This window comes from Psittacula echo, assembly GCF_963264785.1.
Source record: "Psittacula echo genome assembly, chromosome: 4".
NCBI classification, from domain to species: Eukaryota; Metazoa; Chordata; class Aves; order Psittaciformes; family Psittacidae; genus Psittacula; species Psittacula echo.
Genome location: NC_137738.1, coordinates 103,196,693 through 103,223,643, shown reverse-complemented (window position 1 = coordinate 103,223,643; position 26,951 = coordinate 103,196,693). Strand labels below are relative to the sequence as shown.

Here is a 26,951-nt window from a genome sequence, read left to right as displayed (position 1 = left end):
CTGCTCATATTACAGACAGTGAAAGCAGAAATAAATGTAAAACAACAAATAGATATAAACATGTTTAGTTCAGTAGTTTCAATCAGCAGATACCAAATTTTTAGGAGGTTTGCAGTAGTGTTATTCTGCTTTTGCATCTAGCCCATGTACCAGGTCTGATTTACTTTGTTATTGACAATAATTTAACACAAAGAATTGTATAAATGATAATAGTAATTTATTTAACTCAGAATAATTGAAAGAATTGTAATGAAGCTTTCTTAACTTAGTGAAGATAGAACATCTGTGTCATCTACACTGACTGGAGAGTTGCATTAGAGATTAAATTACTTGGGTTTTGTAACAAAATATTGACATTTTTAATGGGCTTCAGCTTTTATTGCAGTTCTTACTTCTTGCAAACCTTGCACTTAGTGGACACTTGCAGAGTCCTTAGCAGTGCATTTTCCAGTTTGGGATTGCTGAAAATCAGAGTAAGGGAATGAAGAGACGGAAAAGCATACTGGAATATGAAAATGAGAAATGACACAGTATTTTCCTTCTTTGTGGCATAAATCAGTGTCAAGATCAAACATATAAAATTAAGGCTGTAAATGATGAAGATGGACAGAATAGATTTTATGGCTTTAATATAGGCATCCATGTTGAGCTCCTTCATTGAGTTGACCTGCATCTTGCGTTTTTGTTTCCAGAGAGAAAAGATGAGTAGGACAGAAAAGATGACTGCCATGGATGCAGTGGCAAATCCAAAGCCGTTGATAAGAAAAACAGGAAAAAATTCTTCACTCATTCTGACATCCATTTTCCAGAAGTTTTCTAGGGCGGTGGAGTTGGGGTGGCTGCAGTTTGCCTTGTCAGAGACGTAGTAGATGGTGATGCAGATGATCAGAGATAAAAGCACTGAACTCAGCAACAGCCATGGCACAATCCTGTCAATTTTCACTTTCAGGTAGAGGAAGAAGGAGTGCCTGAAATTTGCAACTTTTACACAATAAAAAACACACAGACAGGCAGAAACCCACAAGCTGGAAGAACTTAAAAAGCTTTGAACAGCTACAATTACTTGGGGTATGGGGTGAACATAAAAGTATGTGGGATAAATTACTGCGAGAAAGCAATACACCCATGTGACGATCAAATACCCAAACCTGGAGCATCCTAGAAACAGCAAGACCTTCTCATTAGAGTTAAAGCTTTTCTTTTTGACCCAAGAAATACAAATCACAGAAATGATGAAAGCATTTATCCACGTGCCAGCAAGTGCCTGAAATGTGACGATGACAATAACCAGGGTATCATATGAAGTAACATTAAATTCTTCTCGAGAGTAGCACATATTCATCCTCCAAGATGGATGGTGATGCTCCGCTGGAAAAGTAGGTTGTTGCAGCAATGCTTAACACAGGTTAGCAACTGCTGTTCTATGACTGTCATGTGAGGGAGCTTTATAGAGCAGGGAGGAGGGCTGGGATTTTGGTGCTGCTCCTGTTCAGAGCAGGGCAGGTGCAGGAATGTAAATGTGCTGGGTATTCCCTTACCTGGTGTCAGTGTCTGTCTTCAGTATTTGAATTTCAGTTCGCAAGAGCTGTGCTGGATAGCACAAACAATGTAGATGTTTTTCTGCAATGGACAATGTTGTGATTTAGTGACTGTCCCGTGTTTGATCACTGTCAAGATTCATGATCTGTGTTCTTCTGTCCCTTTGTCACTTGTGATGCTCGTGTGGAGGGGTCTGCTCAGCAAAACACAGGCAGGGAAGTCACTCTTTCATCTGAGAGACCAGGAGATGTAAAATTCAACCAAGATGCTGGAAACTGGAGTTCATTTTGATCCTCCAGAGGCACTGAGATCTATGTTAGCTTTCCTAATGGCCGTGCCTCAATTTTAAGTGAAGAGCCTCTTGGTAGGGGGAGGGCATTGAAAGAAGAGCAGAACTTTCTTTTAAAGGTTGAAGTTGAAGCATATAAAGGAAAAGGGCAAAAATAAGCATGAGTCCTGTGCATGGGTTCAAAACACACTTGCTAGCAATGTAAAGAGCTTTAGGGATGGGACCATGCTGGGTTCCTGCCACACTGAAATATTCCAAAGCTTCCAAATAAATTTAAGTCCTGGAAACTGTGGATTTTTAACAGGAAAAGTGTGTCAAGCTGTGTCAAGCTCTGTAGAGCATGGACTGCCAATAGACTTCGAGTTTGTACAGGGCCTTGTACTTTGGACCTTGCACATTGGGACCACAGTTACAAACTAGATCTTGGCTGGTGTAATCAGGAAAAAATTTAAACCCAGCAAATGGCTATACAGCTACATGAAATAAACCACCAGCATTCTCTCTCTTCAGAAGGATGCACTTGTTTTCTGGGGGATATAAATGCAGGAGCTACTCTTTAAATATTATAAATGTGTAGGAAGCCCAAAATCTTCATCATAAATTTGGAAATACATTCAGCTGCTCCTGAGGAGGGCTCAGCAACATCCCCCCCGTGCTCTTCTGCAGCACAACTCCCAGAGAAACCTTGGCAGTGGCTCTAATCCAACTTCTGCTTTGTTGATGTGAATTTATCTTGAGCTGGTTGGTTACACGTGATCCGTGACCAAGATATGAAGCTCAAGTACCTTCATCCCTGCCGCAGGGCTTCAGAACATTTCACTGAGAGCTTTTATTTTCTGACATTGCCCATTTTCTGCTTTATGATCTGGTGTAAGTTTCTTCTGGTTTTGGTGACAGAACAGAAAATGTGGGGCAGCATTAGGGGTTTTCTTCTTCTCTTCATATGTATGTGAGGAGAGTATAAGTTGTCTCTATCACAAAAGGGCTGAAAATTAACTGCCTGTGCATGGATTGTGCTTGTACAAGGGCACTAAATGAAAATGTTACACTAGCAGGACCATACAGTGTCTGGGGTTTGGCCTCAGCTCTGTGTGGGGAATCTGGCACCTTACAAAAAATAAAGGTATAAAATTAGATCTTCAAATGCTTTTTAAAGCATGGAAGATGTGGATCAGCTGCTTAAAATAGCATTGTCTGCTGCCAGTCCCCCCCAGCACCACTGTAGAAGGGAAGAAATATCTCAAGCGTTTCATCTACCGGCCCATGGATAGCCTTGTGCATCTCAAATGGCATCAGACACCTATGTTTAGGCATCTGGATGAACACACAGCGGTACTGGGATCTGAGACACAGAGAACATAGATTTAATTGCTTCAATCTGAGCTTGGTTTCCGCTCAACCTCTTCCCTCTACAGAATCCTTGTCTGTCTCCTTTGATCACATGGAAATCCCATATAATTAACCTAGGTTAGCTAACTAGTTAGGCTATTAGGTGCCCAACTTCCAAACAAATCCATTCCACCAGTGTATCAGTGTCAATGTTCAGAAGTCCACAGTTATTTCAGGATACAAGCCTGAGAAAAAGAATAAAATCTCCTCTGGGCAGGTGTTACTAAACTGTTGCAGAAATCTTTATTCAACCCCAAATCCCCTTAGTTGCAGACAGAGAACTGGCATGTTATAGTGTGGTAATGGTTGGTTGTTTGCTTCTTTCTGGGCAGTTGCTGTTTAGAGAGAGATGGGCTGGTTGATGAGGCAGCCTGATTAATTGTGTGGTCCTTGAAAAAGCATATATTGTAGTTCTTGATATGTTACCCTGGCCTAAATGGTTGTTTATCTCATTTCAGAAACGGGAAGGAAGCTTTTTGAAGTTGATTTATTATCTTACCACTATGTGCTGCTGCTCTAAACCAGCATCAGCTAAGACTGGGCTTAAAATGTTAACACAAACATGCAGATCTCATTAACAGCTGGAGAGGAATGCTCTGAGAAACAACTCCTACGGATAGAAATTTCCCAACCCCTATATCCCAGCTGACAGCCTGGGTAGTAAGACTTTTTATTACGGTAGCATGGTATTACTTGCATTAGATATACCCTTTTTTTGTCCAGCTCTCTGGGCTGCTTTTGTTTCATTTGCTATTGAGTTATGCTGCATTAATTTAATAACAAGGGCTGTATTATGCTGCCCTTGTTACTGCTGGCCAGATAGAACAATGCACTTCTGCCCCAGTACACTTTGTTTTCAATACAACAGCCCCAGTGACCAGCCAGATGCTGATGAGTGGCCAACTCGACTAGTATCAGTGCATCTCTAGATAATGAAGTCAGGAAATCCTAATCTCAAGAAAAGGCATGTTGAACTACTGCACCCTTTGTGCCTTATCTCTTCTTAGCAGGCCCACCTCAGTACAGGCAGAAAGGAAATGCAGGTGCTCTAGAAGTAAAAAAGTTCAGAGCATTCTCCCTTCTTGTTTTCAGCTAGTTTTAGGCACTATTTGAAATTTTGAACAATTTAAGAGTAAAATCTAATATTAAATCAGTGTTAAAATCCTGCACATTTCTCCTGTGTTTACTAGCCCCGAGCTCAGAGTTTACAATACTTAAAATTACATAGTAATATGCAATAATACTGCCCAGTGAAACATGAGCGATGCCCTGGATGTCCAAAAGCCTGTTTGCTTGTTTCAGCACTATCAGTTTATCCACAATATTATCTCTCTCTGTGAGCTCTGCCAAAATTACTTCATTCAGGGAATTCTGCTAACAGCCTTCTGCTCTTTCCTGCAGGTAGATATTTGTTATACGTGTTCATAGTTTTAATGCACGCTTGTTCATACTTTCTATCTAGAATTATAGATATTTACAATAATATAAAAGCAAAACAACTGCTATTGTTACTCTCTGCTGTCTGTTTCAGATCTGAATGCTAAAGTTGTTATCCTGCAGATATTTGACATGTTCAGGCTGAAGTCTTGCGTTGATTTAAAGCCCTACGAAGGAGAGCAGACTTGCCTGAGATTTGAGAAGCTGGATGGGTAATTTTGTATTAGCAATCTGTTTTGTACCACTTTGTTTGATATGATTGTTTTTCCAGCTTAGAAGACATTAATTTTCATTCTTGTTTGTACAAAGGACATAACTATCTGAGCCACATTTCTGTCCCAGCGCTTATTTGTATTACACTGGAGTTAAAACTGATGCAAACAGACTAACCAAAGGTATTATCTGCATTGAAAAGACTATTTTATTTCCATTTGCATCCTAGCTACTGAAATAAATCCCTTTGTTGGCACTCTTCTAGGCAAAACAAGCAAGTAACTTCCTCCTGTTGTTGGTTAGGGGCAGGGTATGTCATTAATGTGTTGGCATTAGCATGATGCGTGAGCATCCTTGCTTTCAGATGCAGGGTTGGGTTTACTTGAGCTGTAGTTGAGTTGAAGCCAACAACCTCCACCACTGTGCAGGTCACTGTGGGTTGCCTTGCACTTAGGAGGTAACTCTTCAAGCTACAAACCATCTCATCTAAAACAGAAGTCTAAAATAGGTCTGGTGACTCACGTCCCAAATGCCTGTTACTCTTCAGGGACTGTAAAGGTGCCAAGGAAGCCAACACAGTGGTGGACGCCAACACTGTGAATGTCTGAAGTTAGGTCAGGAGATTTTCCTGCTTGCTTAGGAGGACCATCAGGAAGTTGTTGACATCAGTTAGCATCTGTGTCTAGGAATCCAGTCTAGATCTGCCCCTGGGCATGGGTACACTTGTGACAGCATTTTGGGGCAGCTTTTCTTTTCTTAAATCAGGATTTAAATTGGTACTTAGAAGCCAAACCAGGGAAGCCAATGCAGCCTGAGCTCCCTGGAAACTGCTCAGCGTCTTTGAATAGTTGGCCACTTATTTAGGTACTTTGGTAAACATACACATAAACAACAGCCATGCTCATGGTCATTGCAAAACTGTCAGGAGCACAAATGGGGATGATTGTGATTTCCAACTCCACTGGCAAAGCTATGAAGGTGAATACTCAACATGCCACACAGTACTGACATGCTGTGTTAGCATACACCTGAATATTGCCACTAGCTACAGCAGGACTACTTCTGATTGGCACCCTGAAGAGAGAAATGGGCCACAGAGCCTATCCCAGGCAGGGTTAGAGAATATTATGGGTGTCTGAAAGGGAAAACTAACACGTAGGTTCCGAGCTAGTTCACACAAGGAAATAGCCAGCCGAGAATGGGGTAAAGAGGTGAGATGTTTCTTCCAGGGGAAAACATCATTTATGTGAGGTAACAGATGCAGATGTGAAAGTCTGTGTAGTCTTCAGCTGTATTAAGAACATATTTCCTCATGTTAAGTGCTGTATGTAAACACTCCAGAATAGGGTTAGCAGTGGGAGCCTTATTTGATATTAATGAACAGGGTAAAATATGTACTCTATTCCCAGCAGCTTTGAGCCTCACCTTTTTGGACCAGTGCTCCTCCGAATACATCAATATATGTGGGATAGTGCACAGTGGACAAGATCGTGCTCACTGGGAGCATAGATTGAGCAAACCAGGAGATGAAGACCATACTTTGGTAGGAAGTTTTGTCAGTAACAAGTGTCATTTTAGATGGTCATTAGACTTTGCCGTGGTTTTGTGAGATGTACGAATGAAGATATACAGAGATAAAGAAGTAACTAGAAATACTCTTCTATTAATGGTAATCACTGTATACCTCATGCTAAACATGACTCTTGAATTTCCAGGTAGAAAGGCTAATAATATTAATTTGAAATGATGAATCCTTATTTAAATCTTCTCTTTACATTGCAATATCTCATGAAGAAATTACAGTTCAAGACTTAGCTGCTGTAAACTAGTGTAGCTCCATTAAAATGAAGGGAGTTCACTTGAGGCATCCCCAGAGAAGGACATGCATAAGCAAATATCACAAGACACAAATTTTGTCTGTAGACAAATTCTGACATTGAAACCAATCCAGGGCCATCAAAATAGGAAGCTGAACTTCAGCGATGTGTCATGGAGCAGCAGGAAACCACCCTCAGAAGACTTCTTCAAGGAGGGGTTGCAGTATGATGCAGAACCGTATCAGGAGGGTGTAGCTGCTGGTAATTCAAAGTTTGTTCTTTGTGAGCTGCACCACAGAGGGAGGCTGAAAGACTGTATAAGAAGGAAACCCTGCGTGATTTCCCCTCTTCCAAGGAGAGCATTGAATGGGGTCCTTTGGCCCCAGCTGCAGTGATTTAGACATGTATTGAACAAATATGATTGTACTGAGTTCTGTAGTATTTTGATTGCCAGGACACAAGAATCAAGTAGGGTCTCTTGTTTTCAAAGGCAGTGGGGAGAAAATGGAGCACTGCAGAGGAGCATCACATATGCAGTCCAGAAATCCTCAAGGAAAAAAGTTTCTTTTGGAAGTCTCCGTCATGAACCTAGCTGCTCACATCTGCTTCCTAATACACAAGTGGCTAGTCACTAAGGTGTCTCACAGAGCAGGGGAGTTAAAAAGTACTGAATAGAAAACAAAGCCATTTCCAGGGGGCAGGGAGCGAGAGATGGCTTTTGGCAGTAGCAGATCATGTTTGCTGCCAACGCTGCCTTTGGTTGCAGTTCAGAGATCCTGGGGTTAAACAAAGTTTTCAGGAGGAGAGCAGGTGCATAGCAGGCAGGGCAAGGGAGTGCTCCTGTTCTCCTCACACGTGGTGTTTGAGAGGGCAGATGTGAACCCAGTGAGGAGCACAGTGCGAAAACCAGCACTTGGAAGACCCTCTGAGCAGGGAGCAAAATGAACAGGAGGGTTGCTTTGGTCCTGTCATTGGCACTTTCTTGTTTCTAGAAGAACAAGTCCATCTGGCTGTTGTTTGATGGGCTGCTTGCTTGCAGTTTGCAGGGTGTGTGGTTTGCTGACACTGTAAAGGCTCTGGATGTGTGATGGAGCATGTGGCTGTGGAGCTGACAGTGGCTTCCTGCTTCTCGTGGCTAGTGACAGATAAATAACTGCTCAGCTTCAAGGAGGGGGAAGAAAAAATGTTTAAAATGTAAGGAGTCAGCCTTCAGAAGTTTGCTGAGAGCAAATGCATCAGCAGTTCTGGAAAATAAACAGCGTTATTGCGTATTTGTAGGGGAACTTACTGCAGAAGGACTGCAATGCTTATGGGATCACATCCAAGCACCAGCACGTAGCTGGAAACAGCAGTGGAGCTCAGGGCAGCGTCAGGCAGCCATTCAGTCATTGTTCTCCACATGGTCTCTGCTGTTTGTATCAGCTGGCTCCCAGACTGACAGAAAAGCGCAAACCCATAGATGCAACAACAGGGTATTTAGAAATCCCCAGTGTGATGCAGCTTGAAAATATCCTTGCTGCCAGGAGAGACACTTCCCATTAGAGGGGATATGTTCAGGTACTTAGGTGAAACTGATGTATTTGCCCAGTCTTCTTCAAGAATCGTATTTAAAATTGGAATGTACAGATTATAGAATCATAGAATCACAGAATCATAGAATGGTTTCTGTTGGAATGGACCTTAAAGCTCATCCAGTTCCAACCCCCTGACACAGGCAGAGACACCTTCTGCTAGACCAGGTTGCTCCAAGCTCCATCCAACCTGGCCTTGAACACTGCCAGGGATGGGGCAGCCACAGCTTCTCTGGGCAACCTGTGCCAGGGCTTCACCACTCTCACAGAGAACTTCTTCCTCATATCTCATCTAAATCTCCCCTCTGTCAGTTTAAAGCCATTCCCCTTTATCCTGTACCTCCATGCCCTTGTAAAAAAATTCCTCTTCAGCTTCCTTGTCATCCGCTTTAGGCAGTGGAAGCTGCTCTAAGGTCTCCCTGAAGCCCTCTCTTCTCCAGGCTGAACAAGCCCAGCTCTCTCAGCCTGTCTCCATAGCAGAGGTGCTCCAGACCTCTGAGGATCTCTGTGGCCTCCTCTGGACTCGCTCCAACAGGTCCTTGTCTTCCTTATGTAAGTGAAAGTGTGCTTTCATATCAGAACTGCTGGCAAACCTTGACACAATACAGCACTGGTGTGGTTTATCTTATGAAAGTTTGATCAAGTGTCTGGTGTAAACCTAACTTTCATTTGCTTCTCTTGAGGAACTCCAGAGTTAGTGCCCCTGAGAACAGAATATGGCTTAGAGGCAGTTTCCTTAAGACTGTTCCCAGATTAGCAAGGGTGCAGGGCATCGGACAATCACCATCCAAGCAAACAGGTCACAGGATGCTCTTCAGCTGACAAAGAACACCACTAGAAATTGGCCAGCTTTCCCTTTGGTGTCTAAACCAAATTCCAGTATGGGTTTCAGGGTTCCAGTATGAGATTCAGGAGATACTTGTGACGCACTGCTCTTCTGATGGGCTCATCTCTACTGGCTGTGAAGTAATACATCACTGCTGACTTATGGTGGGTGGGATGAATCTATCACCCTTCTGAAGTAAATTTCTTTTGGAAAATGTCAGTGACTGCAAGGTGAAAACACTCTGTATAAGTAACTAATCATTAAACCAGACCTGACTGTAGTACAGGGGGCAGAGCACTGGTCTGAGATAGGAGACGACAGTTGAGGGCACGCTATGACAATCCACTCTCCTCATGACCACGGACTGTGAATGCCAGGCTGTGAACTCTCCTGGCAGGAGAACTTCTCCCTTGCTTTTCATGGGGGAAAAGAGTGCAAAGTTTTTGTTTTCATTGTAGCAGAGAATGGAGAAATTTTTGAAATGGCAAGAACTGCGAGATGGGAAAGTTGCTTCCCATGAATGCTCAACCAGGGACGTGTGCTGCCTACTAAAATGCTAAGGGCAGTCTACACTTCTGGCGTACAGAATGGCCCAGCTTTTCTGCAGGTTATGTAGGGCACCCAGCAGTGCTTCCAAGTCCCCTTCAGCAATAAGAAAAGCAGCTGAGGGCTCTTTGTGCTTTCCCTGAACAGTGCTTTGTACCAGGAGCAGTTCACTATGGAAAATTCAGTTTCACTGTGTCAAAGGGGTGCCAGTGTCCTCCAGAACATTTGCAGCTACTGAGTGAAATTGTAGTTAAGAATTTCAATGACTGCTTAGGAGACTGCATTTAGTCTCCAGTTATAAATGGGTTCAGCTTAATTTCTAGATATTAGATTGAATATGGTCACATTTATAAGGTTCTAGTCTCTGCATCTGAATATTCATTTTGATACCAGGGACAGTGTTACACTGCCCTCTGATGAAGGTTGGAAGTTGTTTCTGTCCAACTAACTGGGGGTCTGCTCCATGCCTCCTACTTCTCCACAAACCTTTCCACCCTCTCCCCTCACCTCCCAGCCCTGCTTCAGATCACTTCTGACCCAGGCCCTCTGCTCTATCACCTCCGTAGCCCTCCAGCTCAGTAACCCCAGGATCCCCTGCCATGCATGCCTGCAGCTCTCTGCCCTTCCAGTTTCTCCTTCTTCCCATGAGATGGCTGCATAACCATAGTCTTCTACAAACTCAAATTTATGCCTACAGAATGACTTATTTATAGACATTCTTTTTAGTTTTTTGGGTAATTTTTAAGTTAAGGGGACTAAAACCCAAATGTTTTAAGGCTACTCTGATTTTTGCTCCAGTTTCTTTCTCATGTTTACTGCTACATATCTGCAAATCATGGACTTTGTGCTGTGTTTTAACTCTCTTTGCTCAACTATGAAAACAGCCTTTACATGATTTATCTTGAGAAATGCTTCTCTTTTGCTGGTAGTGGAAGCCATGTGTGAGGCACTTCCACAGCACTTCTTGTCTTCCTACTCAAGCTCTCTCTATTGTGCTGTGGGTGGTTGTGTCGTGGTACAAGCCTTTTCCTACTTTATTGCTGAGCACGGAGGTGGACATCTTCACCTTCATCACTTGTAATTTCAGATGTGAAATGAGGAAATAGAATTCAATTGCCTAAGTTGAAGGCATTGAGACACTCCACGGAACATGGGACATTTGCAAGCGGATAACAGGTATGATGCAGGACCTGTGGGAGATCTAGAGCTTTCTGGAGCCTTGCTCGGTTAGCCCATACACCTTCCCTGATACATGCTCCTGAGAAAGAAGATAGTAAAGTGGAGGACAATAGTTTATAATCTCTGAAGCCCACCACAAATGAAAGAAACATCAGGCTGGAAGGCCAAGGATTATGTAACCATCTATGGAGGCAAAGAATGGTCAGTTGTGTACTGGGGCATCAGTCCTCGGATGGGATCAGCTGTGGGAAAACACTCTCAGGGCATTCATAATAATCTCTCTTTTATGTCCATGGCAGGGGGATTGGAACTAGATGATCTTAAGGTCCTTTCTAACCCTAACTATTCTATGATTCTACAATCTCTAATCTTTACAATGTGATGTTAATTATTACTTGAAAACAGCATTGGGCCAAATTCTAATGTCATTGGAGTGCTATAAACCTGCAATAATTCTGGTTAAGCATTTGGCTTTCCTCTTGTGTAGTTGAGATCATAATGCTAACAAATAACAAGCATGGTGGAAGGAGTCAGCAACTTTGGACCAAATTGAGATTGTACACAAAGTCTGGGTAAGACTTTCACCAAGTGCACTGAAGACATGAAGTTATCACATTCCTCTCTGTAATATTCCTCCAAAGTGGACTTTGGTAATCAATAACAACAATGCCATCATGTGCCATTTACAAAGAAAATCTTGATGTTATAATAATGTTACGAAGGTGGAAAGATAGAAGCTGGTTGGCTGATGTTCTGTGGAAAGCTCAGCAGCATGCTTTATATATTGCAAGAGATGAGAGGGACCAGCTCCTTTTTCCATTGCAAAAATGAGCTCCAACATCTTCCCACTCTGCCTAGTGCTTCTATTACACTTTCTTTATGCTACTCCAGTCTCTGTAAGTAGAAACCTGACTTCTACAGGCTCCTTTCAGTCCACAGACATCTCATACCTTATAATGGTTGTATTTTATTCTCTTTCAGGTCAGGCACCTCTCTCATGAAGCTGGTAAGTGCTCTGTGAGCTGTTTTGAGTTTTGAAGCATTTTCATCTGCTTGCTGTGTGCGACCACATCTGAACACGTAATGTTTTGTCTGTCCTGCAGCAGCAGATATTGATGCTGGTGAGACAATCAAAGACATTCCAGACATAAACTTAGGTGAGTTCGTATCTAAATTCTTGTAAAACCTGAAAAATTGCAAGCAAAATGATGAATTTTTCAGTGTGGTAAAAAAGACATGGGTGACTGCTGGTCAGGTAGTTCATGGTAACAGGAGAAATATAATGAAGTGAGCTCTGAATTACCATCCTCTGGGTATAACGTATAAATCTATCCTAGTACTGTAACTCTATGTAAACATGTCTTTCATTTCTGAAGTTTGGACAGAATCCATGATGTAAGGCAGTATCACACTGTATTGATTGGAAAAGCTCTAAGTTCCACTAGATTTTTCCCCCATTTCTATTTTTTTTTCTATATAACTATATAGAAGTTCTACAAAGTGGAAAAGATCTTACATGTTTATTGAGCTTCTGAATAAGTGGTAAGGAAATCAAATAGAAAAGACACAACACACTTGTGGTTTAACAGGACAACACTACTGTCTTCCTCTGGTTTTATATTTCTTGCAATACTAATTTCCGTATATCCTTTGATGATTTTGCACTGTATGATATTCTTCCTGATGCATTACTCAATATTACCATATACTCTAGAGCACTGTCTCATGGTATGACTGACTGATAGCAAGCTAGAGGTTATCAAACCAGACTAGGATAGTAGTTCCCACCAGATTTCTGCCACCAAAAGTGCAGCCATGCTGGCTAGTAAATACTGAGTAGAAATTACTGTTACTTTTAGGCCTGTCCCTATATTTCAGTGTGAAGATGCTGGTCCTTCTTTATTGTCTGTAAATGCCCAATGACATATATCTTGTATTAGTAAGCTCAATATGGTTTATGAGATGAAATGCAGTCAATATTTGATATTTCATTTACATTATCTTCCATCAAATTACTTTTCAGCTGCTGGACTGGACCTCTTTCAGGGTGATATCTTGCTCGCTGTAAGTAATTAAAAACTTTATATTTATCACTTATCTTAATTGTATTTTTTTGGTACAAATCAGCCTATATCCCCACCATAGATTCATCACCAGCTGTTAATTCCCTTTTCAGATAAAACCGTTAAATGCACTAAGAAATGAGAGCTACAGATGGAAGTTCCCCATTCCCTATATTCTGGCTGATAACCTAGGTAATGCAAATACTTTATGCAGATTTTAGTTCCCATCCTTATCTGCACTGGTGTCACTGTGATAAAAAACCCCTGTCTTTTTCAGAACTGGTTCTCTCACATTAAAATTCACTAATAGCTAGATGGCTCCTTTATACCAAACCCATTTTTTTTCTTCTACAGCTATCATAACAAAATATAATTTAATCAAATTAATATTTCTTTTCCAGTTTGCTTTTCAATAATCTTTCTTTGGTCCTACATGTATATCTGTGTGCATATTTTACCTCTTCAGAATGAATGATCTGCATTGTGTATTGTACTAAAGATACTCTCATGATGCATGTTTTCCAGATCTGAATGCCAAAGGAGTAATTCTCCAGGCATTTGAAATGTTTCGTCTGAAGTCTTGCGTTGATTTTAAGCCCTATGAAGGAGAGAGCACCTTCATATTCTTTACAAAAGAGAGCGGGTAAGGGTTATACCAACTTCTGCTTAATTTTGCTGTGGAGAATCAGCCTGGAGTTCATTTTGTTTGAAGAGTCTAAATTCATTTTGTTTAAGAGTCTAAAAGTTTAGTCTAAGTTTGTTGTCAGCAGAGAAAAAGAGGCCATCAAGAGAGCAACCCATCTTACTTTCTTAGATGCAAAGCTTGCAAGCAGCTGCCTCCCTCTGCTGACTGCAGAGGATATTTAGACGATGAACTTGGAATGGGTATATGGTTACTCTTTGATGAGCTGAATCGCAGCATTGCTGAGTTTTCACCAACTGCTTCCACTTTCCTGCCTAGGGTTGCTTTCCATTTCAGTGGTGGGTGAATTGACCCCCTTATCCATTCTCTTAACTTACCAAGGATGTGAATAACCAAAATTCAGGTTTTGAAATCTTTGGAAAACAGTTCAAAAAAAGCTGTGGAAGCCAGTTTATTGTAGTATTGCTAGCCTCGTGCAAGCGACAGTGAGTATGTTTTAGGGGTTTAGTCTGTTTTCAGAGTAGAGTATCTGTAAAATATCAAGTTCAGCATCTAAATAATGATTTATGTAACTTCTTTTATATTTAAACATTTGGATATTACTTTAAATCCAATGAGGAGTCTGAGAACTTAAATAGATGAGAGAAAACTCTACTTAACAGACAATAAGATCTTTCTCTTTCGCAGGTGTTGGTCCCTAGTGGGGGACCAGCAGACAGGACAGAGCCTCTCTATTGGGGCAGGGTGTGACCACAGGGCAATTGTGGAACATGAGGTCCTGCATGCTTTAGGATTTTACCACGAGCAGTCGAGGACGGACCGGGATGACTATGTGACGATCTGGTGGGATGAAATTATTGCAGGTGGGTTTTGACCTACAAGTCAGATTTTGTCAAGTGCGGGTTCATCGGTATCTTAGCTTCCCACCTAGATTTTAAGACCTTCTTAAAGTTATGATTTTAGAAAGACTGGGCCACACCTGAGACCCCTGTAAATCAGTCTGTACATGTAGCAGGATTTTGCTACAACTTCTCTGGTCTTTGACCAGAGACTGTCTAAGGCCAGAAGAGAGAGGCCCTGCTTGGAAGTCAGAGGAATTTATTTCCCCTTGGCTCCAGGACTGGTCTGCTCGCTGATTTTGAACAAATTGCTTCCTCTCCCTGTGAGTCTGTTTTCTCTTGCCGTGTAATGTAAGTTGTAAACTTACTGGGATGGTGAGCTTTGAGGTGGCTTTTCTTTAATCAAAGGTCCTCTCAAAATATGACAGATTTTTATACTCAGACTCAGGCTTTCCTGAAACTGGAAAGATTTACTTTGAACATGGAGAAGCCTCAAAGTTATTACATCAGATGGGACACATAAACCAGGCCTTTATCCTGCTCTCTACTGCTCTACTGCTGCAGGATCTTGCTTTCAGGTTTAGTATCATCCGATTCAGTGGCTTTATGAGTTTCAGCAGAGTCTCTACAGTTCCCCTTGTCCGCAGGCAGTTTGTCCTGCTGTCTCCCGTGAGAACTGGTTCTGTACAACTTAATGATCACTTATTTGAAGAAGAGTGAATGGGAGTCTATAACAAAATCTGAAAGGCATGCTGGCAAAGACACCAACTGTAAACTCTTGTTCTCAGTGGTGGTGCTTTGCAATGCCAGTAATGGCAGCAGTGCAGCAAAGGTGCCCTGCTATTGCTCATACTCTGCATGGACAAGCTCATCTCTTCAGTCTTCAGAGTTAGACACTCACCATCCTTGCAAATAAGTGAAAACTACATGAAAAATAGTCATCAGAAAGGAACAAGATTCAGGGAATGCTGTGTTCTCTTTTGGATAGGTAAGAACTACTGGTATGAGCAGTTTCTGCTGACCTCTAAGAGCAGTATCTGATATTTTAAATTGTTCCAAGTGAATGGTCTTGTGCATTACTACTTGCCTCTACTCTGTAGTCTGTAATGTATTTTGGGGTGGCTAAGCAGTAGATAAAATGGGAATATTGATTTTGCAGACCCTTTTTATTGTTAGGATTAGTACTAAAATCAATTCAGGTTATTATTAACTTGATCTTACCTTGGGTTGTGGTGATGAAGATAATGATGATGTTAATAGTATCTAGACTCTGACTTTTGGACCCCTTTTTGCTGCGCACTGTAACTAACTCAAGCAAGAAGTTTTACAATGTACTTATAATGCACTTTGGTGGGCTCCATGATGTACAGAGGTATGGAAGAGCTCTACAAAACAGTGCCAGTTCTACATGCTTTTTTTTTTTTCCTCCTCCAAAAGAATATGTCCTTGAATCCTCCTAATGTATCTGTGGTGTATTCAGTAGTCACAAATCTAGAACACTAAAAAAATGATAAAGCTGATGGACTTTAGTGTGACTCTATTTTGAATGGAGTCCTGGAGCTGTCCTGATATCCCTACAGTCAGTTCTGTAGGTTTCTATCCATTACTATAAAAGCTCATTTTCCAGTTAGGCAAGTTTGTTAAGTAGAAAACTCCTCCTATAGTCATTTAAAAGATGCCTGTTCCTCTAAAAGGGAATAAGGCTGATATGATTGTGCTCTCTGGTGTGTGGCTGTGCACATCTGTTCCCATAATTCTGATCAGCAATCCCAGATTTAACAGCATGGTAGCAGTTTTTGCCATAATGAATTCTCATAAACTGCAATGCAGATAGCTGGTTGGCAAGAGGAGATCCTCTATTCATGTTGCTGTTGACAGAAAATCTAATAAGCTTGATAGACTTCAGAGAAAACCCACAGGACAGCCTAATGAAAATGCCACCTTGCACTATGGTTTATTTCTCTTAAAAACACATAGAAGTTACCCTTTGCCTGATAATGATCATTACACAAGCCTGTGCTCTGCCAAGATATTTTCTGCAGCTATTAAAAGTGATAGCAGTAGATCAGCAAGATTCTCACTCTTTCAGATAAAAGATGTGATTCCAGTATCTGTAAGACAATCCCAAGCTCTTATACAATCTCAGACCTTGGACTGAAGACCTTCACACCCAGAATGGATTTGCAGAAGGGAAGGGCAGTCTTTACACAGGGAAGCTGTAATTATCCACCAATCCAGTCGTGTGCTGTTTGTTCTTGGAGAAAGTCTCTTTATACTTCCATACCAAAGTATGTGAAATGGCTCAGTTTCTTTGTCCTAGCAGACACCTTCATAATGAAAAAGTTTTCCTAAGGAGAAATTACTTGACCAAGAAACCATGAGAAACATGTTTCTAAAAGACATTTCAATGGAAATATCATAGCAATTTTGTCAGTCTAGGATAAAAACATCCCCCCAACCTCCATTGCTAATGTATTCTTTGCTTCAAATAAGAACAGAACCTGGAGCCATTCCAGGAGTGTCATACCTGTCTCCTTAATGATTGGAGGGCTCCAGGGCCTCTCTTTGTCCGTATGTGATCTAATATCCTGGGAAATATTTGCATCAATATTCACAGGCTCTAGATTGGAGCACATTAATCCTTAAATTCAATTATTTAGGATGCTTACTATCAGACCATCTAATCTGACCTCCTAAATATCCCATTCTTTACAGAACATTGATATTTGACTTTGAACTTACTGAAGACACATGTTAGAGTGCAGAATTGCAATCTAAAGACACTGCTTTGTCATCCAAATGACTTCATAAACAAATCTTGCTAAATTTGAATATTTCATTGTAAAGTAACTGCTTTTGGATGTATCAATTCTGCTTCATAAAACTGTATCCAAGGGGTCATGCTAAAGCCATTTTCTTTCCAATTTCTCTAAGCATGAAGCACTTTTCTGTTCTTTTACCAGACAAAGAGCACAATTTTGTGAAGTACGATGACAGCTCTATCACTGACCTGAACACCCCCTATGACTACGAATCACTAATGCACTATCAACCATTTTCATTTAACAAAAATGAAAGCATCCCCACAATCACAGCAAAGATACCAGAATTTGATAACGTAATTGGACAACGTCTAGACTTCAGTGCCATTGACCTGGAAAGACTGAATCGCATGTATGACTGCAGTAAGTCGTAATGTAACCATGGCAAACTGTTTCTTTGTTGGTACTTGAACCTGGCTGGTTCACCTCCCTTATGTCTCTAAAACTACAAAAACTGTTCTCGGATGCTCGTGGGGAGGTATGGGAGAGGACCTGTGGTATAAAGACCCAAACTGTTTATTCCTTCCTCATCCCTCTCTTTGGCTCTGCTAACTTTCATTACTTTTGTAAAAGTTTGATTACTCAATGAAAGCCAATCCATCCACATCTTTTCTTCTGTGTTGCTTCTGGAGGTTCAGATGTGTGATTGTGTTCTGCTTGTGTTTGGGCGGCTTCATTGTGTTTGAATTAAAAACATTCATTCAAAACATTCACATGTTTACGTGAATATAACTATAATACAACTATATTTCTTCCTTTTGTTACTGATGTTTGGTCTTTATTAGATTATTTTGCACCTGAGATTGGCTAAGTCTAGAGTTCGACACTGCTTAGTTGATTGCTAAGCTGGTTGAAGATGTTATCACCACATGTGATTATTAGTGAGAGTTATTGTCCCCATGATCTGCCAACGGAAGCATCAATTTGTAGGCAAACTCAGCTGGACTGGTCCAAGGTAACTGAGTGGACTTTGCCTGAAGTGGAAGAACAGCGCTTGTACTCACCAAGAAGACAAGTGAGCCATGCAGAACCACAACCTCCAGCTGAGGAATGATTGAATACACCAGCACTGTTCACAAAGTGGCTTGTTTCTCCAAGGCTTGCAAGCAGGCACAAAGACAGCCACCAGCACTCACTGTGTTTCAGCTGCCACATGGGAGTTTAACCTTCTGCAAGGTGGTCAACTCTTGTTACCTTTATGCAGGGAATCCCTCCAGGAATCATATCTGCCCTCTTTTGAGTCTTTGGGCTTGCCTGTGCTGTGGGTTGTCTTTTGTACTGGATGTCTGTACTGCTTTAAACAAAACACCCTAAAATTGGAGCAGAAATTGTAATGAAACACTACTTTTAAAGTAACCGTGTGTGCATTTTTTTTCAGCTTCAACTCACACTTTTTTGGACCAGTGTTCTTTTGAGATTGAAAATATCTGTGGCATGATTCAGGGAACCAAAGATGATTTAGACTGGGTACATCAGCAGAGCAGTGCTGCAGGGCAGGAAGACCATACACTTTCTGGGCGTTGTAGAGGTAAACCAAACAGAATGCTTTCCTGTGGAAAAGGGGTTAGCTGGAGTAATGGTCCTTTGTGCATGTCTGTACTGGTATAGTATGTTTTAAATACAGCATCTTTAAGATCTTTTCTGAACCTGTTATTGTAGTCAACCCTTGAGAAAACCCAGCATCAGCTACTCTGAAAACACAGGAGTATAGGACCGTATTTAAGATACTACCTAGCAAACAGCAGAGTTGTAGCATTTCTAGTTAAGCAAAAAGCCCTTTTCCTTTTCATGTGTCTTGGCCCTGTGAGTGTCAGTTTATGGTTGCATTTCTGCTCTTGTTAATCTTTTTCAACATAGTGGAATGTTTTCCACACCAGCAAGATAAAGTGGGACAAAGAGCAATCTTAACTAAAGGCCTTTTAAATATAACCTGGAAAATGATTCACTGCAACTTCCAAAGTCTGAGTAAGAGTTGGGTTACTGAATAAAATGGCGCTCATAGCCACCTATAAATGTTCTGTTCGCTCTGTTTGCAAAGCGAATGATAAGTTAAGCTTGAGGAGTGCTGTTTCTGGAGGTAGAAGAAAGTTACAAAGTATTTTATGATAGAAGTTTAAGGGTAATTTTCTTTTTCATATGGTAATTTTTCTGGTTTTCAGAGGAAGAAAAAGGTAGAGTCAGCCCCAGTCACAGCTGCAGGGTGCTGGCTTACAACAGAGAATAAAGATTAAATCCCAATAGGCAATTCTGAAAAGCAAGGGCCTGATTTGTCATTATTTAGACAGGGTAAACTACTACAGGCTCCAAAAAGAGTTCCTTTTCTGCTAAATTTTGCCTACGTACAAAGTGGCGGAATCCTGGCCTAAAGCCGGTGAGGTTGCCCAGAGAAGCTGTGGCTGCCCCATCCCTGACAGTGTTCAAGGCCAGGCTGGACGGGTCTTGGAGCAACCTGGTCTAGAGGAAGGTGTCCCTGCCTGTGGCAGGGGGTTGGAACTGGATGAGCTTTAAGGTCCATTCCAACCCAAACTATTCCATGATTCTATAATAAGTTCATGTGATACCAAGATAAGATATGTGCGCAACAGTGAATCTCTTGTAAATGTCAGGATAAAAGTAGACCCTTGAAATTTAAAGTAAAAACACTACAGAAAATGTTAGTGAGAAATTAAACTAGAGGGGCAATAACTCTTAAATATTTTCCTCAAACTGAGTTTTGAAATGTCCTTGGGCAAGCTGTAAATTCATGTGCAAGTTCAGAAGAGTGCTAGTTTTGTACCCAGGCCTTTTTTATTGCCTTTATCACTGGTGAGAAGTTATCTTACTCTTTACAAGATAATATAGCATACGATCTCTAAGATCTTATCTTTAGATTATCTTGAATATAAATCAAGTAAAAAAAAAAATGCATCTATTAATTACTTGCAGTCAGCACTGAACACTTTATCTTATATCTCTGACATTCCTGAGACATCCAACCAGACCAACTAATGCAACATTGACATAAGCTGCCAGCAATGAGTTCCATATATATGCCAAACTACTAGTCCTGTTCTTATCCTGGTCTGTTTTGGATGGTTATCACATACTATTTCCTCTACTATTCATGTTAAGTACTACACTTATGCCTACTAAAAGAGTGAAGTTGAAATGGTAAATTTGCTCCATGCAGCCATAGGAAATCTGGAGACAGTAACACCACACTTTCTTTGCAGATGCTGGCTATTTCATGTACTTCAGCACCAGCTCTGGCAAGGCAGATGATGTGGCAATCCTAGAGTCTCGAATTCTTTATCCAAAGAGAACTCAGCAGTGCCTCCAGTTCTTCTATAAGACCACAGGAAGCCTTTCTGACAAGCTGATTGTCTGGCTTAAAGAGGATGATGGCACTGGAAATGTTCGCAAGCTGAGGAAAATTCAAACCTTTCAAGGTAATTGTGCTAATATGAGGAATATTTAGAGTGTTAGAGATGGGGAGGGAAGAGTTGCCTTACTGAGTCCATGAATGAAGTGGATTGGCACAGGAATCGAGAGATTTTCCTGAAGCTACCAGAATACCTTGCAATTGGCTATGGATTTTGGCATTGTGTAAGGGCATTTAGCAATGAAAATATGGGTTGTAATAATGTAATTTAGATGCTCGACAGCAGAAGTCACAATGTTCTTAATAATGTTACACTCAGTGACTGAGACGGACCCAAACTCTGCTAAGAGATCTGTTGACTAGATCTCCACTGGCTATATTATCTACCAGTGAGCTGGTCAGATGTAAATACCTGTGCTCATCTGCAGTCATTAAGAATCCCAGCCTGATTTTTACATGGTTGGAAATATAAAAACATATGCAGTTCTGGAAATCTGAACTGAGTTCCCACTTTGGGTGATTTTGCTAAGTGGGACAAATTCAGCCATGGCACTGTGCCTTTGACATGTCAAATCCCAAGACCTGTGATAACCTGCCTGTATCAACCTGCAGCAGTTTGCAGGGAAGGAAAAGTCCCTGTGAAAGTGGCAACAACAGTTAATTCTAACACATTGGGTCTTATCTACTTGTTATGACTCGGCCCTTAGCCTGTTCCCTTTACACTAGAGACTGACATTCACTAATGTGTGAAGAGTTCCTAACACAATGTCTCCAAAGCATTTAGATGGTAAGGCAATGTGAATGTATTATAATCACAATACCAGCTTAAGATCTCTAGCCTTCAGGACTCTGTGAGAGGTCCAGTTGTCCAAAAATGCAGTTGGAATGGGTGGCTAGGGGTAAGCTGTTTCATCGCAGCACTAATCATGCTGATGGCAATGTTTTGCTTTCCTTTTACCAAAGCGGATGATGACTATAACTGGAAAATTGCCCATGTAACCCTCAATGCTCAGAAGAAGTTCCGTTACCTCTTCCAAGGAGTAAAGGGCAACCCTAGCTCTTCATCTGGTGGGATTGCTATCGACGATGTCACGCTGACAGAGACTCCTTGTCCCACAGCTGTGTGGATCATTCGGAATTTCAGCCAATTCCTTGAAAACACATCAAGTGATGTTATTCAAAGCCCCAGGTTTTATAGCCCTGAGGGTTATGGTTTTGGTATAAGTTTGCATCCCCACTCCAGAACCAGTGGCTACAGTCGTATCGCCTTTCACTTGTGCAGTGGAGAGAACGACGGTGTTCTGGAGTGGCCAGCCCTGAACCGCCAAGCTGTAATCACAGTGCTGGACCAGGACCCTGACATCCTGAAAAGGATGTCCTCAAGCAGAAGCTTCACCACAAGCGCAGATTATGTTAGCTCAGGTAAGTGATGTCTGCCTGGACAAATGATGAAAATGAAAGCCAAGGAACCTGGGTCAGAGGATTGAACATAGGACTCAAAAGTTGAGCAACTTTGGCTGTATTTCCCAATTTGGGACACTTTCTTGCATGTGACTCAGAATTCCTGTCTGTGAAAGATCAGCTAATGTGAAAAGTGACACCTAGAAGGTTGGCGTTATTGTAAATTGTCCCTGGGATATCTGAGTTTGAATCTAAATACAAAGTTCTAAGAGCTGGCAATTCCCATGCTACCTGTGTTTTGCCCATTATGATAGGTGACATATCACCACAGGATGGTGTAATGACAGCAGGGTGTTGTATTTCATTATTAAATCAGCAATAATTTAAATTAAAACTGCATTTTGGAGACTTGGCTAATTTGGGCATACATGGTCTGAATTCACAGCATTCACATTGTAGCTGTATTTAAGAAAAAAATACCTGTGAGATCAGTCTGCAGCACCTGAAGCCTGTCTTGCTTGGCTGGGTGTAGGCTGCAGATTATGAACACTTTCACACTTCACCTCTTAATTCCATGTTTACATAGCATGTGGCACCATAGTTCCACATCCAGCCCTAGAATGTCCCATGGGTATGTTAATTCAAACAAGCAAGAACAACAGGACAATAGTGAGCTTGTACAGAATAAAATACTAGAGATGAATCTCCACCCCTCTTTGCTTTTTCCAGTGGAAGCTCAGTACACACCTTTTCAGTAGGAGCTTTTAAGCCTTAGGTGTGAATATGTTTAACAGAACCATAGCGATGAACAAAATCTGGTAAATTCTAAACCATAGGTACTTAAAAAAACAGTAAAGAGTGCCCTTACACAGAAGGGAGCTCTTTCTTAGCTGGTGACAATGAGGAGGTAACTTGTGTTTGGTTAGTCCTTAAGGAAATGGAAGTTGTGGAATTTCAATGCCCTCACATAGACTAAGAGTCTTCATGCAGACCGTATCTGACTATCTGCTGGCACCCATAATTTGTCAGTCCTGTGTGATTTGTTTGGGTATTTCAGATCTAAATTTGATTTTACAGCAGAAGTCCCATTTAACACTGTAATACAGAAAAAAAGGCATGTCATACTTCCAGCTGCAGACTTTGTGGCTCTTGTTCATTGCTTATATTCTCTTTGCAGATGATAATGAAACCTCAATATGGGAAAAACCATCAATTGTTGGAAATTTTGATGTGTCATGCAACTGCTATAGAAGCGTGTCCCTGGGGTGGAATACCTTCATCTCCCACAGCCAGTTAAGACGGAGGAGCTTTCTGAAAAATGATGACCTAATTATTTTTGCAGAATTTAATGGTAAAGACCCTCTTCCTGGTTCTCCTTACGAAAGCAAATTGGTGATCCTTTCTATCTCTTTTCATACATCCAAGTAACTATTGCCACTTGAGTCGTTGTCTCTTCTAATGGGGATCAACTTTTAAAAGCATTTCTGTCTTAGTTTCAGGTGGGTGATGATAATTAAAGTGACTATGAGTTCAGAGGAATCTAAATGGCAATAAGTTACTGAAGGTTAACGTCTAAGACAGCTTTAAGCACCCTAACCAGTAGCTGTGTCCGTTTCTAAGCATTGAACATACTGAAAGGCCATCCCTGTTCTTATTTTCAAACAGAACAGCCACACTTGGCATAATTTTTTGAAATGCAGAATACCACTGATATACCTAACTATTATTTTCTACTTTGTGCTTTGAATGTGAAGAACTTGCTGCGGTATGGCAGTAGCTCTGTATGGCGAGAGCTCTGTAAAGGGAAAATGGAGAAGTACCCTCTAGTTCACAAAGCAGCCTGTAAGCCCCTGGTATGAAGAATACTACGTATAGCGTCACTCCTGTCTGATGTCTGTCTCCTCTTTTTCCTTTTTTAAAAGACCTAAGTCACCTCAGTAACACTGAAGTTCCTGTTGAACCTGAACAAACTGCCTTCAAGAAAGGTCTCATTCTTGAAAGGCAGAAGAGAGCAGCTCAGGATATACAGCCCGTTGAAGACCAGCTGCCTTATCTGCAAGATCCATGTGACCCAAACCCTTGCCAGAATGATGGAGTCTGTGTGAATGTAAAAGGAAGAGCAAGCTGCAGGTACCACAGACCTCTTCCCTGCTTGCCTTGCCTTGACCATCCCTCCGGGAGTGGGTGGAGGAAGTGGAAGGAGTGAGCGAGTGGCTGCGTGGTTCTGGGTTGCCGGCTGGGTTTAAACCATGACACTTCTTAAGCAAATGATGCAGCTATTAAGTATCCAGAGCTACACATTTCAGAGGTCTAAGCCAGTAGGTTTTCAAGGAACAGTAGGAGCAAAACACTTCACTGCAGTGACCAGTTTTAACTAGCAACCATAAGGGGAGGCAAAGAAACCCCATTCTCTGGTGCTTCCAGGGTATGTAGATTGCTTCCAAACAAGGCGGGGATGTTGTGACGTGAACCTCTCTGATGGAAACTGCCCACCCAGGATAGTGAGTGTGAGGTCCTTGGTGTGGAACTATAGGGCAGGACAACACTCCTGATCCATGTTAATCTGTACTTGATTTTCCCAGGTGCCCATCAGGACAAGCTTTCTTCTTTACTGGTGAGAGATGTCAGTCATGGCAGGTCCATGGGAACATCCTGGGACTGATAGTTGGTGGAATTGCTGGAACCATTGTCTTAACCATTGTCCTCATTTCCATGATGGTGAGAAGATAAAGAGCTGCAGGAGGATAAATCACAGCCTGGTATTATTCCATAGTTCATGAGACATCAGGTTTCAGTGAAAAATTATGAATACAGTTGTTGAAGACTAGTCAGTGTATGTATGTGTGTATGTATGATGTAAGCAAATAGCTGTTTACACTGTAAGACTTCACAGTTAAAGAACATCATGTAGAACTGTTGTCTAATGAAAGTTCATACACTGCCTTCCTTGTGTATTCTTTGCATGTTTCTTTTCTTCATCCAATAGCAAGCAGTCCAACAATGCTGACAGTCCATGTATTTACTCTCAACCACAGCTCAAACTTGAATACTGGTAGAACCTCTCAAAACACTGGAAAAAGTCACACAGAAGCACATATGTTAAGGTTCTACAAATGTTTCTATAGAAATTGCTCAAGAAATCCATTTTGGGAGTGGATGAAAGGTGCCATGGTCACAGGTGACGTGCAGTTTTTGGAAACTCCTGGAGCTCAAATGAAAGTAATCACCATGGGTAAATTGCAAATACTGCACTCAGCCCATGAGCTTAGGAAAAGTCAGGTGCTAAGCGCTGGAGTCTTCGGTGGTTCCTCTCTCCAGTGAGCCTGCGTTACAATTAACTTGTACACTTCCTGGGATCAGTCACTGTAGGATGCAGCTCACAGCATCTCTTAGCTCTCAAACATCACATCTGATAAAGGCAGTTTTGTCACAGTTATTGGAGCACAATATTGAAAGAATGACTTTCTAAGGCTCTGAAAATCTATATTTAGACTCCTTAAATAGACCTGTACTGAAGTTGCCCAAAAGCATTGATTAACTGTAGTTTCTAGTGTGAGACCTTGTTTGATCTGTACCTCTGAATACAGGTCAGTTCCAGGAAGGCCTCCTAACTCTGACCCCTCGGGAGAAGGACTATAATAAGCCTGGCTTGCCATCTGAAATCACTCTGAGAAGTGGTTTTTGGAAACTCTATATGAGATTTTTATACTTGTATGAAGGAAAAGATCTGCTTTGTGTGCAAACACAAACAGTAGCTGAAGTGTTGGTCATTTTTGCTCGAGGCCAAAGCATGTGTAGCTCTTTATTTCCTGTTCAAACTTGCATTTAGGGCATTCATTTTCCTAAAAGCAAAGAGCTGTTTCCAATTGTCCCTTGCTTAACTCCCCCCACTTGCATGAGAACTGGGAATTCCATTGTGGGATAACAAATCCCTTTCTCTCTAACCTCCACCCACAGGCTTTCAGTGCAGAACATCAGTCTTGCTTGTGTGCCTCAGGTCTGTATGGGTGGTGGAGCTGCATTACAGACCCACAATCCTGGAGTGGGTTTGAAGCTGCTGATCCTTTGCTTGCCTTACCCACCTATTTTACCTCACAGCATTGAACTGGAACCAACAGTGGTTCAAGGTAATGGAGACTGGAGGTCTGGATCATAGGGAATGCAGACACCACATCCTTTCAGTTTCTGCAAAAGACCCCTGTAACCTACGGAAGATCCTTTGGAGCCACCAGGTGTCATCAGCATTGCTCGCAGCCCTTGGCTACAGGGGAGAAATGTGAAAGGCACAGCTCAGACTGCAGGAGCAGAGAAGCCAGCGTAGCTCGGCCAGCTCCCAGCCCTAAGCTTAGTCTATCCCCTAGGAAGAGCTGTCACAGCAATAATTCTCAAGCAAGGTGTCTGTCCTCTCTGTTTTGAGTTTTCTAATCAGCAATGGCACCACTCAAAGGTGTGAACCTGCCTCGTTCACTTACTCAGCCAGGGCAAAACAGGGTCTGCAGCCCAGGCTCCATGGGGCAAAAGGGGTAGAGAAGACTTCCACAGTGATTTCTAGGGCATTTCAGACTCCAGCTTAAAGACTCGGGTGCTTGCGAACAACCGCATGTATCTCTGCTCCCGACCCGCTGCCAGATCTGCTGCTGTAAGACACTTTGTAACACTTCAGAGCATCACAGTGAGACGGCTCTTGCGTGGTTGTTGCTTGTCCAAGGCTGGGACGGGAAGTAGACCGTTCTCGTGGACACACGTTTACTTTGTTGTTAACATGACACCTCATCTTCCCAGCACGGCTGGCTGCTGCAGACACAGTCAAACAGGGGCTCTCAGTGCAGGGCTGGCTGGCCCTGCTGCAGGCTAAATGATTTGGACAATGCTTACAGCAGTCCTGGACCGGGGGCAACCAGGAGGCTCTCCTGAGGTCGCTGCTTCGAGTGAAGCGATTGCTGCTGCCAAGCAGCATGTGGAAAAAATCCTGCAAGCTCTCATTTGACCCACTCATTGGTTTATCTTCCATCTGCA

At 41.9% G+C, this 26,951-nt stretch overlaps 2 protein-coding genes across 2 annotated transcripts; one reads left to right on the top strand and one right to left on the bottom strand.

Annotated features, from left to right (window-relative positions):
• Nucleotides 1-388: 388 nt before the first annotated feature.
• Nucleotides 389-1,342, bottom strand: LOC308220150 (taste receptor type 2 member 40-like; the record flags this gene model as incomplete). Its single annotated transcript, XM_080615938.1, has 1 exon — nt 389-1,342. The coding sequence occupies one exon, from the start codon at nt 1,340-1,342 to the stop codon at nt 389-391; it is 954 nt and encodes a 317-aa protein (XP_080472064.1).
• Nucleotides 1,343-1,354: 12 nt separating this feature from the next.
• On the top strand, nt 1,355-24,665 carry MEP1A (meprin A subunit alpha; the record flags this gene model as incomplete). Its single annotated transcript, XM_080615937.1, has 16 exons — nt 1,355-1,376; nt 4,749-4,866; nt 5,415-5,469; nt 6,819-6,945; nt 11,910-11,963; nt 12,830-12,870; nt 12,983-13,061; nt 13,395-13,512; nt 14,200-14,375; nt 17,315-17,536; nt 18,552-18,701; nt 20,386-20,601; nt 21,498-21,956; nt 23,113-23,286; nt 23,858-24,065; nt 24,518-24,665. The coding sequence occupies 16 exons, from the start codon at nt 1,355-1,357 to the stop codon at nt 24,663-24,665; spliced, it is 2,367 nt and encodes a 788-aa protein (XP_080472063.1).
• Nucleotides 24,666-26,951: the final 2,286 nt, after the last annotated feature.